The sequence below is a fragment of the Anser brachyrhynchus genome, assembly GCF_964034855.1.
Source record: "Anser brachyrhynchus genome assembly, chromosome: 16".
Taxonomy (NCBI): Eukaryota; Metazoa; Chordata; class Aves; order Anseriformes; family Anatidae; genus Anser; species Anser brachyrhynchus.
In genome coordinates this window covers 1719812-1736277 of record NC_137734.1, presented here as the reverse complement: position 1 = coordinate 1736277, position 16466 = coordinate 1719812, and the positions used below count along the sequence as shown (strand labels likewise).

General features: G+C 58.5%; 2 protein-coding genes across 4 annotated transcripts; both read right to left on the bottom strand.

Annotated features, from left to right (window-relative positions):
• Positions 1-1521: 1521 nt before the first annotated feature.
• Positions 1522-8918, bottom strand: LIME1 (Lck interacting transmembrane adaptor 1). Of its 3 annotated transcripts, none has more exons than XM_080558757.1 (6): positions 4742-8918; positions 3713-3867; positions 3274-3325; positions 3090-3177; positions 2503-2918; positions 1522-2128 (listed from the first exon to the last, which is right to left on the bottom strand). In XM_080558757.1, the coding sequence occupies exons 1-6, from the start codon at positions 5006-5008 to the stop codon at positions 1733-1735; spliced, it is 1374 nt and encodes a 457-aa protein (XP_080414883.1). In that variant the 5' UTR covers positions 5009-8918; the 3' UTR covers positions 1522-1732. The 3 variants fall into 3 exon arrangements, with proteins under 3 accessions (XP_080414883.1, XP_080414885.1, XP_080414884.1); XM_080558759.1 differs by having other exon boundaries at positions 5442-8918; XM_080558758.1 differs by having other exon boundaries at positions 8030-8918.
• Positions 8919-9336: 418 nt separating this feature from the next.
• On the bottom strand, positions 9337-16456 carry ZGPAT (zinc finger CCCH-type and G-patch domain containing). Its single transcript, XM_080558756.1, has 6 exons — positions 15610-16456; positions 14534-14667; positions 13591-13749; positions 12445-12576; positions 11202-11619; positions 9337-10751 (listed from the first exon to the last, which is right to left on the bottom strand). The coding sequence occupies exons 1-6, from the start codon at positions 16254-16256 to the stop codon at positions 10613-10615; spliced, it is 1629 nt and encodes a 542-aa protein (XP_080414882.1). The 5' UTR covers positions 16257-16456; the 3' UTR covers positions 9337-10612.
• Between the last annotated feature and the right edge of the window lie 10 nt (positions 16457-16466).

The following is a 16466-nucleotide window of genomic DNA, read 5'->3' as shown; positions in this document are numbered from 1 at the left end:
GGGGACCCCGTCTGTAAGACCCCAAGGTGATGTTTCAGGATTCTTCATTTGCCACCCCGCTTTGTGAGGCACAATTCCATCGCCCCAAGGACTGGGAAGCTGCTCTTGTATTTCACTGGGAGCACGCCAGGCGGAATGGGACTTACAAGTGACAGCACCCCTGCGAACGGGGCTTTTTTGGCTGCTGTGGTGCTGCTGGGGCAGGGCTGGGAGATGCTTCGGCCCCTGAGCTCATCAGGAGCAATCGAAAACTGTCCTTGGTGTGGTGTATGGAGCCTGCCTCTCCTGGGGAGGCAGCGCAGCGATGCCCATGTCCCAACCATCCCAAACTCGTGGGTCCCATCTTTGTCTGGGAGCGAAGCAGCTCTGGTCCTACTAGGACGTGATGCTCATGTGTGGGGCTGGTGCAGCCCAAACACAGCTCCCAGGGGATTTGGCTGATGCAGAAGAGCTGCGGGATGGGGAAACGGGGATGGAGAAAAAGGGACAGAAAAAAAGGGGACAGGGAAATGACGCAGCCGGCGGGTGAGCCCACGTGTGGCAGCATCGCCACGAGCCGTCCTGTGCCCTGTTCTATCGGGGCCCCCATCTCGCAGGGGGATGGGAGCAGCTGCCGGGGCCAACTGCGCTATCTCACAGGCCTGTGGTTTGGCATCTAGCGCAGCCCCAGCACGAACACCCCGCTGCCTCCCCGCCTGCCGCGGGTTTAACGTCCCCAGCCTGCGGCGGGCCTTTTGCTGAGCGCCGTGTTTTCGCTTTTCATCTCCTCGTCTGCTTCAATCGAGGGCAAAGCCGGCGGAGGCGGGCGCACGGCTTCCTTCCTTCCTCCTGTGCCGCGGCGCCCGGCCGGGCATCCCGCCCCGTGCCAGGACCGCAGCCCTCGGGCCGCCGAGGCGCCGCCACCGCGGTGGCAAAAGGAGCGGGCAGAGCCTTGGAGCCGTGGCTTTGGCATGGCCAGGGCAGGATCCGGCCCCGTAGCCATGGGAGCGTTGGCGCAGGATGGGCGCAGCGCTGTGATCCTGGCACCACCGCGGCGCCCGCAGCACCAGCACCGGCCCCATGAGCCAGGGCTTCCGATGGAGTTTTAGGGGTGTTTTCTCCTGAGCAGGATGAACGCAGCCCGGGAGTGACGTGGGGGCAGGATGGTGCTCGGGGAGGCAACATCGTGCGTGTCCGACAGGCAGCGAGGGTGGGTGGAAGGGAGGGTGCCGGGGGCGTGCAGCATCCCGGAGCAGAGCCCGCGGCCACCTCTGCCTCGTACCGCGGTCACGGCCGGAGCCGCCGCGCCTGCCTCCACAAACAGCTCTGGGGGCACCGAGGGATGGAGCGAAGCATCCCGTCCTCACTCACGGCATCTCCCTGCCGCTGCGTGGCCTGATCCTGCAGCCCAGGTCCACCACGGGGCTGGCTCGGAGCCCTGCCAGCACCAGCCCCAAAAGACAGCCCCTGCAAATTCCCTGTCTGGGGCATCCCGACATCAACCCGCAGGCACAGGGTGGGACGGGACGAGGACGCTTGAAGAAAAGTAATGTAAAATATATACAGAGAGAGCATGCAGGGATGCGGCCACCCGCCCGGCACCGCGTTGGTGTGTGCCCGTGCCCACCGAGCCACCGCCGGCCCCGAGCGGGGCTGAGCCCAGCAGAGCCCAGCCTGGGGGACCTGTGCCACGATGGCATCCGTCCGTCCGTCCGTCCATCCGTCTGCCCGTCTGTCCGTCCGTCTGCCCGCACTATAGGTTGGTGATGTACACCTCCAGCCCGTTGGCAGCCGGCCTGCCGGAGGCTCGCCGGGATTCCCCTGCCCAAATTTCGCCGACGCTTTCGTAGAGGTTCTCGTGGGGACTGGGCTTCCCGGCCTTGTCCCGCTTCGCCGGCTTCTTCCAGGTCACGTCCACGGCCTCGTAGTCCGGGTCGGGGCCGCGGGCGCGGGCAGTCCAGGCCCTCTCGTTGATGGACTCGTAGCAGGGCTCGGGGGGGGCCGCGGACCAGCAGCCAGCCGGGGGGGGCTCCTCTTGGGCTGGGGGCAACTGCCCGGCCCCCCCCTGCCCCGCAGCCCTCGGGGCCGCAGCGGGGCCCTGGCTCTTCTTCTTGGTGGCTTTGCACACCGTCGAGTACATGTCTTCCACCTGCAGAGGGAAGGGGGCGGTTTGGGGGGGATGACCCCAGGGTCCCCCCCAGGGCATTCCCATACCCGGGCCCCCCCAGTGCCTGGCACAGCCCCCAGCGGGGTGACGGCACCCATGGGTCCCCCGCTTTGTGCACCACCTGGGAACCTTTTGCAGGGCATGGAGCAGCACCCAGGCATTGCCCCCCTGCATCCCAGCTCCATCCTGCCCCCCCCCGCCCCGGCTCCACCCTGTGCCCCCCACCCCCAAAAAAGCTGCTGTTAAAACGGAGCAGCCTTTGGCTACCCTTCTCCAGACAGGGGCGTTATGGGGACGGTGTTCTGCGCCCCCCCCCCCCCCCACACACACACAGCGAGCCCCTCACAGCACCGTACCTTCAGCTGGGGGGGGGCATTGCCCGCGCCCTCCCAGCACCGGGGGGCTGCGGGAGGCCCCGCCACGGCCCCCTCCTGCTCCTCGCCGGGCGCCGTCTTCTTCACCTTGCGGACGCAGGCGTAGTCACCAGCCCCGCGCCTGGCCTGCGGTGGGGACACCCGGGTCCCCGTGGGAGCAGGGGGTGCGGGGGCATCGTCCCCCCCCACCGCTAGGCACTCGTAGACCGTGTCCTGTGCCGGGCGTCGCGGCGGGGCGAAGAGCAGGTTGGAGTAGGTCTGGTCGGGGGCCGGGGGCTCGGGGACGGGGATCTGGGGCAGCTCGCGGTGCAGGAGGACGCTGACGCCGGAGCTGTGCAGGGAGTCGGGGCCCGGGGGGGCCGAGGCCGGGGGGAAATCGAGGCTGGCCGGTCGCTGGTCTGCGGGGAGAGCAGAGATGGGGGCACGGGGAACGGAGCAGGCACCGCGGGGTGTGTGCGCCATGCACGGGGCGGCGCGCTCACCGGGATGCACGGGGGCCACGGTTGCCCGAAAAGGGTGCCCCCCCCCCCGCCCCTCACCCCAGCACCCTCAGCTCTGGGGGCACTCACTGTCGTCCCTGGCCTTCACCCGGTACAGCTCGTGCAGCTTCGTGTCCGACTTGCTGAGCGAGCGCAGCTGCGTCTGTCTGAGCAGGGACTGCGGGGGGGGGGGGGACACGCACGGATCAGGCTCGGGCCGGGATGCCCGGAGCTCCCCGTTCCGAGCCTGCCCCCCCCCCCCCCCCCAACTTACCTCGTCCACCAGCTTCACCCCGTCCGGAGGGACCTTCTTCCTCCTGCCCTGGCTGCGGGAGAAGCAGGACTGAGCTGGGGTGGGAGGTTGAGCAGCAGACACCCAGGGCCCCAGCCTGGCATTGCCGTGCGCCCCTCCCCGCACCAGCACCCCCAAAACCACCCCCCCCCCCCGCTCCACCTCCAGCCTCCACATCCATCCCAAACCCCGCTGGGCGTGCAGCTCCGGCACCCCGGGACCCCCCAAGCATCGCCCCCAGCATCACCTCCCCGTGGGCAGCTCAGCCTCGTAGGCTCCTGTGAGGCCACAGCCTCACCCCCGGACCGGCTCCTTTGGGTGCAGGACCCCCCCCTCGTCGGGCAGCCAGAGCCACAGCAGGGTCCAGGGGGGAGGAAGCAGCCCCAAAAAGCACCCCCAGCGCCGGGGGAGAAGCGCGTACCGGCGGCAGGCGGCGCACAGGGCGCCCACGTAGACCAGGAGGCCGAGCAGGGCCAGGGCGGCGAGCAGGGCCGGCAGGAGCGGGGGGCCCGGCAGCCCCTCGCCGTGGGCTGCAGCCATGGGGGAGCCGCTTCCGAAAGCGCCGTGGGTCGAGCTCTGGGGAGAGAAAACACGAGTGGGGGCCGTGTGGCTGCTGTGTGGCAGGGACACCGCTCCCGCTGCCCTGCCAGCCGGTTCTTGCAGGTCCCCACGGAGCAGCCGGCCCCCCGGAGGCTTCCCGTAATATCTGGGGGGGTCCGGGGGGAGCAGGCACTGGGGACTCCATTTTCCGGCCAGCTGCTGCCTTCCCAGAGGCTCCAACTCTGCCCAGCATGGTGTAAACACCCCACAGCGGGTGCTCTGCTTCTGGAAAGCAAAGCTCTAGATTTTGGTTCTTTTCAGAAAAGAACCAACGCAGAATTCAAGCTCCCAAGTTGCTCCCGAGATCTTAATTTGGAGACTCGCAGGAGACGCCCCGGAAGCATCACCGGGCTTTCTGCAGACACCAGGGCCGGGCGCTGCCCGTGGCGCTGGGTCAGAAAAGTGGGGAAATATTTGGCGAGGTCACCAAGACACAGGGGACAGCAAGGGCCACCGAGGCTGACTGCGATGGCGTGGGGTGGCCCAGGGGACACGCACAAGGAGAGGACTCGGCTTCCCGGAATGGGGGAGAGCTTCAGCCCTAGGGCTGCCCCCCAAGTCCTACGTCCTGGCAGGGGGGCAAAAAATGGGGAACCCCCCTGCTGCAGCGGCTCTGCGCCCACGCCAGCTCCCCGCCATGGGCGCGCGGCAGCGCGGCATGCACGGACCCCGTGCATCCTCCTGCACCAGCACCCTGGTTTGCAGCTGCGGCTGCAAAGGAGCAGAAAACGCCCGAGAACAGGAGGTGGGGAGGTGTCGGGGAGCCCGGCACGCAGAGCAGAGGCTCCCCAGCCCTCCGGGAGCCCCCGCCCGTCCCAGCGGGGCTCTCGACCCAGCAGTCACCGCTCACCGAGCACCAGCAACACCCAACGTCCCCGTCCCGGCTCGGCGGTTGGTGTGCTGCAAAAGCCCAGAGCAAAAGCTGCCACCACGTCACCCGCGCCAACGTCACAGCTGGCAGCAGCGGCTGCTCCTTGATCCCTGTGCCCCCAAAGGGCTGGTGAGCTCCTAGGGATGCGCGTGCCGGCATCGGGAAACGCACGGTGCGGAGAGAGACGCAGGCAGCTCCCCAGCACTGCGACCACCGCAGAAAGACGTGGTGCAAAGACAATGCCATCAGCGAGGCGGGCGGCACGGTCCCCACGGGGCACCTCCAGGCCTCTTACCTTCTTCCCTTTCTTAATCCTGCCCCCAGCGATCAGAGGAAGCCCCACGAGAAGCCCGGGCCCCCTTTGCAGGAATCCCCAACGCTGATCCAGGCCCAGCCACTCCCCTCAGCCCCAGTCCTGCTCGCTGAGCCCAGCCCACGTGTCCGGCGCCGAGGCGCATCCGCAACGCACCCACAGCTCGGGCTCCTCTCCCCCAGCTGTGCCCCTCGCCCCCCGAGAGCATCACGGGCCAGGGAAGGACCTCGGGAGCCGAGGTTTGCCCCCACCGAGGGACACATCTCTCCCCCCACGCTCCTGGTGCCACACACGAGCACGTTTGGCGCGTCTTTACCCAGATAAATGGGCAAGTCTTGGCCCTTTTTATCTGAGAACTTCCCACACCTTTGGAAACTTCGCCGGCTGCAGCCTTAACCCCTGGAGAGCAATTATTTCAATGCAGAAACGGAGACAGAGACGTGGAAGGGACTAACCGGGCTGGACAGACTGGCTTAGATCAGAGCTGGGAAGGAAACCCTGCTCCCTCCTCAACGACGTTTTAATTAGACAACACGGCTTTTCTGTCTGAGCATACATTATACGGATTACCTGCAACACAGGCAGGCGCTTTAGACAATCCTGGCTGAACTCGTTTGGCTTATTACAGCGACAGGATCACAGGCTGTGAGAGCAACTGCACCCAGGGCAGGAGGGAAGAGCAGGCTCTGAAGTTGGGCAGACAAAAATTACAACGAGGCGCGAGGGCCGGAGGCTGCCGGTAAATCGGAATCGAAGCGTGAACTTTTAATGCCGAGGAAAGCACAGGCGGGGACAGCTGATCCCGCAGCGGCTGGGTTTTCCAGCCTTGAATTTTGAAGGTTCAAACGCGAGGATGTTTCCTGAGCTGGAGTTAACGCAGAGAAATTCTTCTGACCTACTTTGCCAATCCTCTCCTTCGTGCAGGAGGGTCCGTGGTTGCTCTTGAGCTGTCGACCTACGAAAACGTCTTTGGCACATTCAGGTTCAGCAGTCACTGGGAGAAGGCACTTCGGGGACAACGGGTCGGTTCCCCCAGGATTAAAAATCGGAGACCCGACGCTGGAAAACCCAGTGCCTGGCTGAGGCTGCTCAGACGAGACCGAGCAGGTCTGCAAGACGAGGATTTCAACAGACCTTCTGAAACGTGCAACTTAATTTCCTGCCAATAAAGTCATGGATCTCCACGTCCCGGGGCCATTCTTTGAGGCAAGAGACTCGGCAGACGGCATTTCGTAACGCGCTGGCTCCACGAGCCAAGATGGCTTTGATGGCAGCAGGTACGTGGGTGCGACGCACACCCGCAGCGCTCCGAGGAGGAACAGCTCCGTTTCACGACACCCGAGCACCGGCACGAAGTCGCTTTGTTACTGCAGGATGTGCGAGTTTTTTTGTCTCCAAAAAAGCCCCTGCTACAAACGGGTGAAGTTTCTTAGCCGGGCTTCGCGACAAAGAAATTAAATTTCCTGTAAAATTAAGTTCTGCTGCTGACAGCGATCCATCCAGCCAGATAAGAGTGCGTGCAATGCTCGGCGCGGCGTCATGGGAGGGAAGTCCATGGAACTACTGCGAGCATATTTGCAGGGAAGCAGGACAAACATTCGGAGCTGATTTCCATCTGTGATGGTGGCCAAGGCTGCAGCTGACACAGCCTTGGTACCCTGGGGACTTGCACTGAAAAAAGGCTCGAGAAGCAGAAGTAGACTTTAGGTGGGTTGTTTTTTTTGTTCCAATTACGAAGTGAAAGCCTCGTAGCAGTTACTCAACGATGCTTAACCTGCCCGAGACCATGGGATGCAATCAGTAAATCCCACGAATATTTCAAATGAGGAGCAGGCACAAAGTCTCGCTCCCTTCGCTCGCGTTTCTGCAGAAGAGGCAGGCTCCGAGGAAGAGATTTCACAGCCGAGCGCCTGCTGAGAAATTTCATTCAGAAAGGGCCGACGGTATTTCTGAACGCCAGACCCAAACATCACAGAACTTGGACGAACTCTTCTAAGTCCCGATCGCTGCCGATACGCTGGACTGGCTTTCGAGAAAACAAAAATAACCTTAAAGCCTTCAGGCAAGTGACCCTTCTGTCCACGCCATGTGGCTTGGGTTGAGGCTGAAACCGTTTCAGCATTCTTCTTCCTTCCCACCCTCGCGCGACTGCTGGAAGGACGCTCGGGCAGAGGAACGGCTTCCGAGCAGCAGCCGGGAGCCGGCCAGACGGATTTTCTGCAGAGCTGAGCCACGGCAGGACTCTGCTCGGCCGCGACCTCGGTGCTGCAGTGGGAGGAAGCCAGGTTCCCGAAGGCAGTACGAGGGCAGGCAGGAGAGGCACGGGTTTTTTTCCAGAATCGCCTGCCTACCTCTGTGGTTTTCTTGCCACAAATTCGGTACAGTTTGACATAATTTCAGATTAACAAAAGGCAGCGTTTCAGTGGCTGCACTCTCTCAAGCCTCTGTAGATCCCCACCTGCAGCCAGGAGCTCAGCATTTCCCCCAAGAGCTCTTCCGGACACAAGCAAAAGCTCTAAGCCTCCCCCCCTACAAGGTAATTGATTTTTCTTTTCCTTGAAAAAAAATAAAAAAAGCATCCCATAACTTCTGAACTAAACAATTCGTTCAGCATGGAAGTGCTCTGCTCCCCCTCAGCCCCCAGATTCAGGCCCTGGGATCCCAGCAGCACGGCCACGTTCAGGGACCTTTGCTTCCTTTCCGAGCCCAGATGCTACCAGAGCGACAAACCATTACGCTGCACCAAGCCTGCAGAACTCCCCGCAGCTGGCTGAAACTTTTACCCGGCCAACGCTTCGACTCCGAAGCGTTACAAATACGAAGCCTGCCTGTCCAGTCTAGCTAGCCCCAACAGCACCTCTGCCGAGGCTGCAGCGTGGATTAAAGAGATTTCCAACCCCTGGTTTGGATGCAGGCACCCAAGTTTGCCAGGCGAGAAAGTAACCACCACTTACTTGCAGAAACTCAAAAGCCGGTGAGCGAGAAGAACAGAAATCCAGTCATGCTCTCTTCCTTGCCGGTCAACCCGGAGAACTTCGCTCCCTTTATTCCTCAGAGTTAGTCCTAATTAGCGGCTCCCAAAGATTTCGAGCATCTCGATGCCAGCTCTCCCGCTCCTCTTCAGCTCGCTCTCGAGCAGGCAGCTCTGTGCAGACACCATGCAGCACAATACCACAGCTCGCTTCCTGGCCTGCAGAGGTTGTTGCTTCACCCAGTGGTAGGCTGGGTTTCTCCCCGCCTTGGCTCTGCGAGAGCAGCGCTGCAAACGGGCTCTGCAGGCACCCAGCACGCACGAGCACCCTCTGCCGCTCCCCTGCTCCCACGGAGCTGGTTTTGGAGGCAGCCGTCTATCCCCAGGTGAATATAAGGAAAGAAAGGCTCGCCACACGTGATCGTTACCTTGCAAATGAGCAGCGCCTAACAAGGACAGAGGGAAAAAAAAAAAAAACAACCACACACAAAACTTTATTCACCAGGGACGTGAACTGTCCCGGGCGGGAGGCAGCAGCCACTTGAATGGAAGTCTGACAAGTGAAGCTGCGGGAAATCCGAGGAAGGATGAAAATACAAGGCAGCTGAGCCGCGGGGCTGATGCACCCAGCTGTTACGGAGATGATACCGAACAGTGTTGGAGCACAAAACAAACCCAAGAAATTTCTCCGCCCGGCTCGGCTCATCGGTCACGGGCCACTTCCGCAAGCACCCGTGCCGAGCTGGGCGCGCTGATCCTTGTCACCACTCGAGTGTGGGAAACGAACAGGCACGGGGGAGGGAAGGGCACCGAGCAGCCATTGTTAAACCCCGAGTTAAACCCAGAGCGTGGAGAGCACGAATTCAGAACAATGAAGAGACCACAGCCAATTCGGCCAGAAACCAGTGGATGCCGCTGTGCCCGAGGCGCTCCACGCCACCCTTCGCGTCTGCACGGTGCCCATCACAACAGGACCCGAGATCGTCGAGAGGAAAAGAGACGCTGACAGGCTTCCTGAAGACATTCACCTTGTTTATTTTTGCTGTCGCTCTGTGTTTTCCGAGGTGTGTCTGCAGTAATGCTAAATCACACATGACTTGTGCAGCTCTGATCGTATCTCCTCCAGCCTTAGATTTTCTGGTTAGCTTGGCAGGGAATCAGACAGGTCTGGCCCTACAAGGCGGCGCAGCCCTGCCCAGGCTGACAGCTTCATCATTTTCTTAGAAACAGATTAAAAAGAGGTGGCGTTAAGGGAGCAGAACTTTTCGTGAGAAAAATGACTCACAGAATGAAAGGAAATTGATTTTTTTTTTAATTAAGAAAAAAAAAAAGTGTCCTTAAGATACTGGCATGAAATTGCTAACAAGTTTTTTTTTTTTTTTAAAAAACACAACACAACTACAATGCACAAGTCCCACCAGAAAGAGAGTCTGATGAAACCACCATCTCCCCCCGTGGGGAGGGCTGGCTGCTGCTAACCCTGAATACAGCCCTGGGGAGAAGACATCCTCCGTGTCCGAGGACTGTCCGTGGTGCGGGGAAGGGCACTTGGCTTGCGTCCTGCTTCCAGCACAGCCCGAGGCTCTCCCCAGCCCCAGGCAGAGCCGTGCGCTCGGCACACGCAGACCTGATCTTTGTGCTCGTCCAGGGCCCGGTCTGAGCTGGGAGTGGGTCCTGAGGGGCTTTTAATAAAAGGACTCGTGTTCAGAGAGCCACCTGGGACAGAAAAACTCAAGTAACAGCGGCAGAAGCGCAAGGTTCCCCATAGAGGTGTTCCTAACTCAGAGGTCTGAGAACCTGTTGCTCTGCTGCCTTACTCTCCCATCTTTGGCACTCTGCTTGTGGAACCACGCAGCTTTCCACGCTAAGTCGATGAGCTAGGCTACAGCACGTCCCAGGGATGCTCCTACAGTCAAACCGGAGAAATACGATACGCGAGGCCTCCGGTACCACCTCCGAGCTGCCACTCCCCTGTCTAGGCATTACACCAGGTTTACGAGAAACTGCTCTTAAAAAAACAGAGTTCTCAGATAAATCCCACAGCAAAGAACAGGAGGCAGAGCGCAGCTCAAGCAGTTTGCCATCACTGTTTCGCACCCAGCACGCGCCTTTTCTGCCCTGCCAGAACGTGCCTGGGACCCTGCCTCCACTTGTCTTCATCAGTTGGCTGCAAACACAAGCCGCAGCTGATGGCAGGATGTGGGGCTTTCAAAGCCCCTCCTCGGCTGGCTCGCTGCCGGCAGCGTTATCACCCGAGCAGCTACGCGCCCTGGATGGAGGTGCTGCTGCAGTGATAACAGGAAAGAAGTGTGCAAGATAGCAGAGAATCGTGTTCCTTGTAGCTGGTCCTTACACAAGGCTCAGGGCTGGACGGACGCATGCTTCTCGCCCTCCCAGCAGAGCTCAGAAGCAGCTAGTTTTGGAAACCGCTGCTTTTCAGCCCGATTTTCGGGCTGGGCAGGCAGACCAAGACCCAGAAGAGCAGGGTGGCTCACCCAGGCTCTAAGGCCATGAGCACAGGGGCTGGCCAGAACGATTCACTGCAGTCAACCGCCTCCCTCGGAGACTAGAACTCAGTCATCTTCTTATGAGTGTCTGCTTTCTTCTGCTCCCGCTGCAGACTGGCTTCCTGCGCCTGCAGCTGCCCCAGCTGTTTGTGAGCGTTAGCCAGCTTCTCCTCCAGCTGAGCAGTTGCAATGCTGTGCCTGAAAGCAAAAAGCATTACCGCAACGTCACCCTGCACGGTAAAGTCAGAGGCTCGTCCCCGTCCCAGGAGGGTTTTCCCTTTCCTGTGGGATTAGCCCAAGGAAGAGAGGAAGGCCCTGACGCTCAGCACAACCTGGGCTGGAACGCGTCCTCCTGTGGTGCTCAGCAGCAGCTCCGAAGAGCTGGGCACGGGGAGGAAAAGACTCAGTCCCATCCCTCAGAGAGCTCCTCTTTTCCCCACAGCCTGAATTCCAGGCAAAGGACCCCAGCCACGTCTGTCAGTGCCCAAGCTGGGCTGAAACGCACGTTAAAGGCTCTCCTCTCTGCTTCCCCTCAGCTCTCTTCTAGACATTTGTTCCCCCCTGTGCCTCATTTCGAGCCCATCCCTTCTCGGACGCACCAAGAGCCCTCACTTTACCCTGCAGCCCCAACGAGAATTTTTTTCCTACCGTCCAACATTGCGCGCCAGGGCCTGCTGGATTCCTCTGATGTCCTTCTGCGTTTGTTCAATCTTCTCCATTGTCTGGAAGAGGCGGACACTCAGGGCCTTCTTGGTGCTCTTGCTAGCGTGGTAGATCTCCTTGCTGTTCCTCTCGGGCAGCGCCGCACCCCCAGCCTTCTCCCCAGTGCTCTTCCCTCTCAGTTTCTCATTCAAAAAGTCAAACACGTTGCGGGGTGGCTTGCGGCTGCCTGCAGAGGCCCGGCCAGTGTTATTTCCCTTTGCCCGGCATTTCTTCGAGTTGCTGGGGTCCAGCCTCCCCTGCTTCTTCTTCTGAAGCACCTCGGCGCACTGGTCGAGGGATTTCCCTCGAGGAAGGACCACGGCCTGCACCGGCTCCACTCGGCCCTCGGAATTCTTCCCCAGCCCTGAAAAGCAAAAGGCCGCGAGGCACCAAGTTAATACCCAAGGAAGGACGTCCCTTCTCCAAGCCACTTCCCACCACAAACCTCACACTGACAAGCTTAGCACAAAACAGGCTTTTGGGGTACAAAATGCTGTAACCACCGTCAGAGGGGGAGCAGCACAAACCACGGCACGTCGGTGGATGTGACGGCAGGAGCCTTCTCCTGCAGGAGATAAGCAATAAAAAGCCCGAGGCCATCCATCAGGCCAGTTTCTGTGAAACAAGGTTCAGCCTTACATTCTCAGCTTCTCAAGCCAGGTTCTTTTTGAAACTGGTTTGATTCCTCCAGGAGAACTGGAGACAAACGCAAGCAGCAGACTGGCCTCCTAAAGCCCCCAAGGCTCAATACCGTTTGTGTAGTAAGAAGCGAGTTCAGCAGGCTTTGAAGTCTGTGTCTAGGGCCGGGAGATGCTTTAACACAGACATCAGAAGCTTCGTAGATCAGTTCCCTTCTTCCTAAAGCCTTTGAACATCTCACACAACAGTTCTCACGGCTTTAATCATGAACTTGACCATGGCTCTAAACGCCTCCAATTTCTGCTATTACCATACAGGCGCACGCATGTGCCTGTACTTTGATTAACTACTTATCCCTCCTCGCCTGCTAACACTTCCACCCGGGGTGATTCATCGCAGAGCTTGAGCCTTATCTAACAGGCAACAGCAAAGAACAGTTGTAGCCTTGTCTAAAATCTTGTTATTTTTCACTAGCTTTAGGTTCCATCATGAGACCGAGATAGAGAGGCAGCAAGGCCCTCGTGCCACCCCGACTGCCGCCTTCTCTTACCTTTTCCAAACTCGTATCCCATCTGAGCAAGCAGTTTGGAGCCGATGCCGCGAGTGTGGGCTTCCCAGCCACCAAAAGAGGAGCTGCACGCAGGAGCCCATTCCCCATTCTCCGGGACCCCCGAATCTATCACTGTGGCATGGAAGAGGCAAACAAGTGAAAAACAGAAACAAAGCTGCTATGCAAAACCTTTACGAGCAAGAAACCACCTCGCAGGGCATTACGAGGTACTTCTCCCACCACAGAGTCATTCGGCAGCTCCTCCAGCCTTACCTGGCTCCTACTGAGCTGCCACCTTTACAGACACTGCCTGGCGAGTTACCCAAATGAGAGATCTCACTTGATTTAACGCACGCACCATCTCACAGTTCCAGGCAGAATCATCCTTCTGTTTGTTTCCTTCCTCCTGGGATGGTCACACCAACATATGCCATCCCAGGAAATTTGGCACTGTCGCATGCAATAGTTACTCGTGCCTCCAGCTCACGTCTCCGGTATGAGACTCCTCTAGGCAGCACGCTAGCGACGCGTCATTAGGATCCAATAATCTCTATTAGGCTACATTTAAAGAGCTCTAGGACACGGGTTTGTCCCTGGGACACAACTGGGACCCCAGCACGGGCACGCAGCTGTTTGTGGAAGCTCAGAGAAGCCACCTGGGCTCTGTCAGCTTTCAGCAGTCAAACAGGACACGGCTGTTGCTTGTTGAGGCACTGGAAGGTTCAAACACCCCTGATGACTGCAGCCTTGCACTCCTGTGTCATGCAGCTACACGAAGGTCCCAGAGAGACTTAAAAGTCTCGTTACACTTATTAGCTCAGCCGCCCACATGAAAAAGAGACTCAGAGCTTGAACTCTGCTCTAAAACACGGCGCCCTCTACTTCCACGTGCTGGGAGTTCCCACAGAAACGTCCAACCCTCGTTAAGACACTTAATGGGCAGAAAACAAAGGTTTGGGTTTGCAGCTGTAACACAGCAGATACTTAATGGTCTCCATCTTTCAGCGACAGAGAGAAGAGATTCCCACCCTTTCATCAGAAGTCAGACACTTGTAATGAAAGCTTCAGGAGAGCAACTCCAAGTCCCAGGCAGGAAGGCAGACCGAGATCACAGGGCGCTTCTGCTCCCCCCCTCACCGCTCTCACCTTTAGCATAACCAGAATCATCGACGCTGTCTTCATCGGATTCAGCAGACGAGGCACCGTCGTCGCTTCGCAGGGGGGGAATGACGCTGTCCCCTTCCACAACAGCTTCCTTTAGCAGCAGGGAATCGAACTTCACAGTGTAATAACCACTGTCGATATCTGCAGGAGGAAAAGCAAGGAACAAGCGCTCAGGTACATCTCCAACACACACGTGGCAGAGGGCTAAGTTAGCTTCAGGGAACGACGGGAGATGAGGAAGGCCCAAGGAACACACGTTCAGAAAAACAAAGAATCTGGTCTTTCCTTTTGCTTCAGATTTCTGCCTAGAAGGGAGACAAAAGCAATGAGAAGCTATTTTCACAATGTCTGCGTTGATACTTTAAGCATTTTTTTTTTTAATTAGGATGAAGATAGGCTGCTGACAAACAGCACTAAAGAGAAGCTTGACTTACTCCCTCTGTCCCAACAACAGCCAAAGAAAGGAAGGAAAGACACGGTAAACCCTCACCCTTCCCGTCTCAGGACGGAGGGGAGCCTGCATCAACAGCTGATGGGCAACACCAGCTCCTTGGGCCTTTTTTTTTTTTTTTAAGCAAGAACAGATTACTGCAATTCTAACCTAATAAGCACGCAAGTTCCTGCAATACCTCTTTCCTTTCAGTGCACTACACGGCTACGTAATCATTTCTGCACATTTCCACACATTCCTGCTCTTTACGTCATGTTTTTGTCCAACACTCTCCTGTTTCCTCCCCTGTTCCCTTCCCAAACTTTACATAGCTCAGAACTTCTTCTCACCACCTCAAGATTCCCAGTTTCGGGCTGGAACCACATAGTCAACTTTTTTCTACTATCAACCAAAATAGCCCGGTTTTACTGACATAAGCATGGGCGTTCGTTTTCCACACAGAATCCTGGCAGAACGCATTCACACACGACTCACCAGTTATTTTTGCAGTGTACCATATTCCGTCGCTGTGCTTCGCCAGGCAGGCCGAGCCCACCTCCAGAGCGCTCAGATTGGGCTCCTGAAAGGGCTGAAGCTCCTCCACAGACACCACCTGCCCGTGCGAAAACCTGCCGGAGAGGGCAAAGAGGAATTAGATCTACCCCGTCCGAGCTGGCTTTAAATTCACCGGAACGGGTTGCCCAGGGAGGCGGTGGTGGAATCGCTGTCCCCGGAGGTGTTTAGAGGCTGATGTGGCGCTTGGGGACACATTTAGGGGGTGATGTGGTGGGGGACGGTTGGACTACAAGACCTTAGAGGTTTTTTTTCCAACCTCGATGATTCTGTAAATAAAAACGCCTCCTCCCCCCCCTTAAAGGGAAGGCAAACAAGTTGTCAGCAGGGGTGAATCTGCGCCAGGAGGTACAGGTTTGTCATGTGTTATTTCAGTGACACAAGTTACTCATTTTTCATCTTAAACATATCGTTTACACCACGTAAAAAAGGAGGTATCCTACCCCAGAGAATTAAGTGTTCTTTGCTAGTGAGAAATCCATTAAAAAAATAAAAATCATGGACCCTTTGAGATGAACAGGATCAGACAGAAATGCGGGTCTCTGGCCCAGCCCCCCGCTCAAAGCACAGCCAGCTTCAGAGGCTGACCGGGTGGCTCAAGGCCTCATCGAGTTCAGCTCTGAAGACCTCCAAAGACGAAGCCTCCACAACCTCTCCATGCAACCGGGGCAACTTACACACCATCGACAACCAGTCTTCGGTGGTTCTGTTTAACCAATTAATACGTTATTAATTTCGCTATTCAAATGATCGGGTAAAACCTCTGCAACTTGCCCACGGGGTTTTCCCTTTCATCTCCGCGTTCGCTGAGGAAAGCAGCCGAACGGTTCGATGCCGCTGCTCACCACACGCACGCTTTAAAAACGTGACCAACAAGACAAAATCCCAAGGGTTACAAAACCCAAACGCGGAGCATTCAGAGGAGGCTCCTCCCTTAGAACAAGGCCTTTAGCAACAGCAAGGCCACAAGCCCCCTCCCGCTCCTTCTGCTTCTTTACCGACAGTTTTCTTTAAATCTGCATTTGTCATCCAAGAAGAACGGACACGGCTTCAAAGACTTGTGGGTTGGGTAGAGGTACAGCACTCTGACTCCTGCGCTGCCATCTTCCAGGTATTCTGTCCCCACAATCATGGCGTTATGGTACTCCAGCGTCCCCCAGGAGCTGTAGTACGGGGCTTTAACCTTCATCCCACTCAACTCCTCCTCCTCCTCCTCCCTGTCAGACTCCTCCTCCTCTTCACCGCCCTTCGATTGCCTTTTGTCCTTGCTCTCATCTCCCTTTGAAGGTATCTCGCTGCTTTCCGCTGCGGGCTTGTCGTCGGTTCCGAGCTCAGCGATGGCTTCCTTGAAGGCGGCATACTCCTCATCCTGGGCAGAGCTTTCTGGGTCGGCACCGTGCTCCAGCAGACCTCCCGGCGACGAGGAAGATGAGGACGCGTTTGTGTCTAGCGTGGCCAGCAGCTTGCTCTTCCTCACGGCCACCAGGCTGGACTCGGTCAGCTCTATCAGCTGCTTCAAATCCTCCCGCAGCTGAACCAGGTCCGACTGCTGCGACGGGTCCAGGCCGGCGCCCAGCGCCAGCTCCACCTGCCTCAGCTGCGCGTTGTAGGCGCGGATCGCGGCCTCCAGGCTCTCCTCGTCCATCCCCGGCACCGTGACGGGGCCTTCGGCCGCCTCCCGCCCGGGCACGCCGGGGGGCAGCGGCTGACTCCCGCTCCCTCCCCCGGCGGCAGCCTGACGGCCTTCTCGGGCGCCTCGGAACCACCGGGGAGCTGCCGCAGCCCGGGTCCGGCGCCCCCCAGTCCCCTCCCGGCCTCCCCGCCCGGCCCGGCCCGGCCCCGCACAGCCCCCGCC

What these genes read in the sequence shown, in the direction of transcription:
- LIME1 (XM_080558757.1), bottom strand. Translation starts at nt 5,008, where the DNA reads ATGGCATTGTCTTTGCACCACGTCTTTCTGCGGTGGTCGCAGTGCTGG. An exon ending in GGGTGAAGCTGGTGGACGAG is followed by an intron (nt 3,178 to 3,273) that starts GTAAGTTGGGGG and finishes CCCCCCCCGCAG; the next exon opens with TCCCTGCTCAGACAGACGCA. An exon ending in GGTGAAGGCCAGGGACGACA is followed by an intron (nt 2,919 to 3,089) that starts GTGAGTGCCCCC and finishes CTCTCCCCGCAG; the next exon opens with ACCAGCGACCGGCCAGCCTC.
- ZGPAT (XM_080558756.1), bottom strand. Translation starts at nt 16,256, where the DNA reads ATGGACGAGGAGAGCCTGGAGGCCGCGATCCGCGCCTACAACGCGCAG. An exon ending in GTACACTGCAAAAATAACTG is followed by an intron (nt 13,750 to 14,533) that starts GTGAGTCGTGTG and finishes TTCCTCCTGCAG; the next exon opens with ATATCGACAGTGGTTATTAC. An exon ending in TGATTCTGGTTATGCTAAAG is followed by an intron (nt 12,577 to 13,590) that starts GTGAGAGCGGTG and finishes TCCATGCCACAG; the next exon opens with TGATAGATTCGGGGGTCCCG.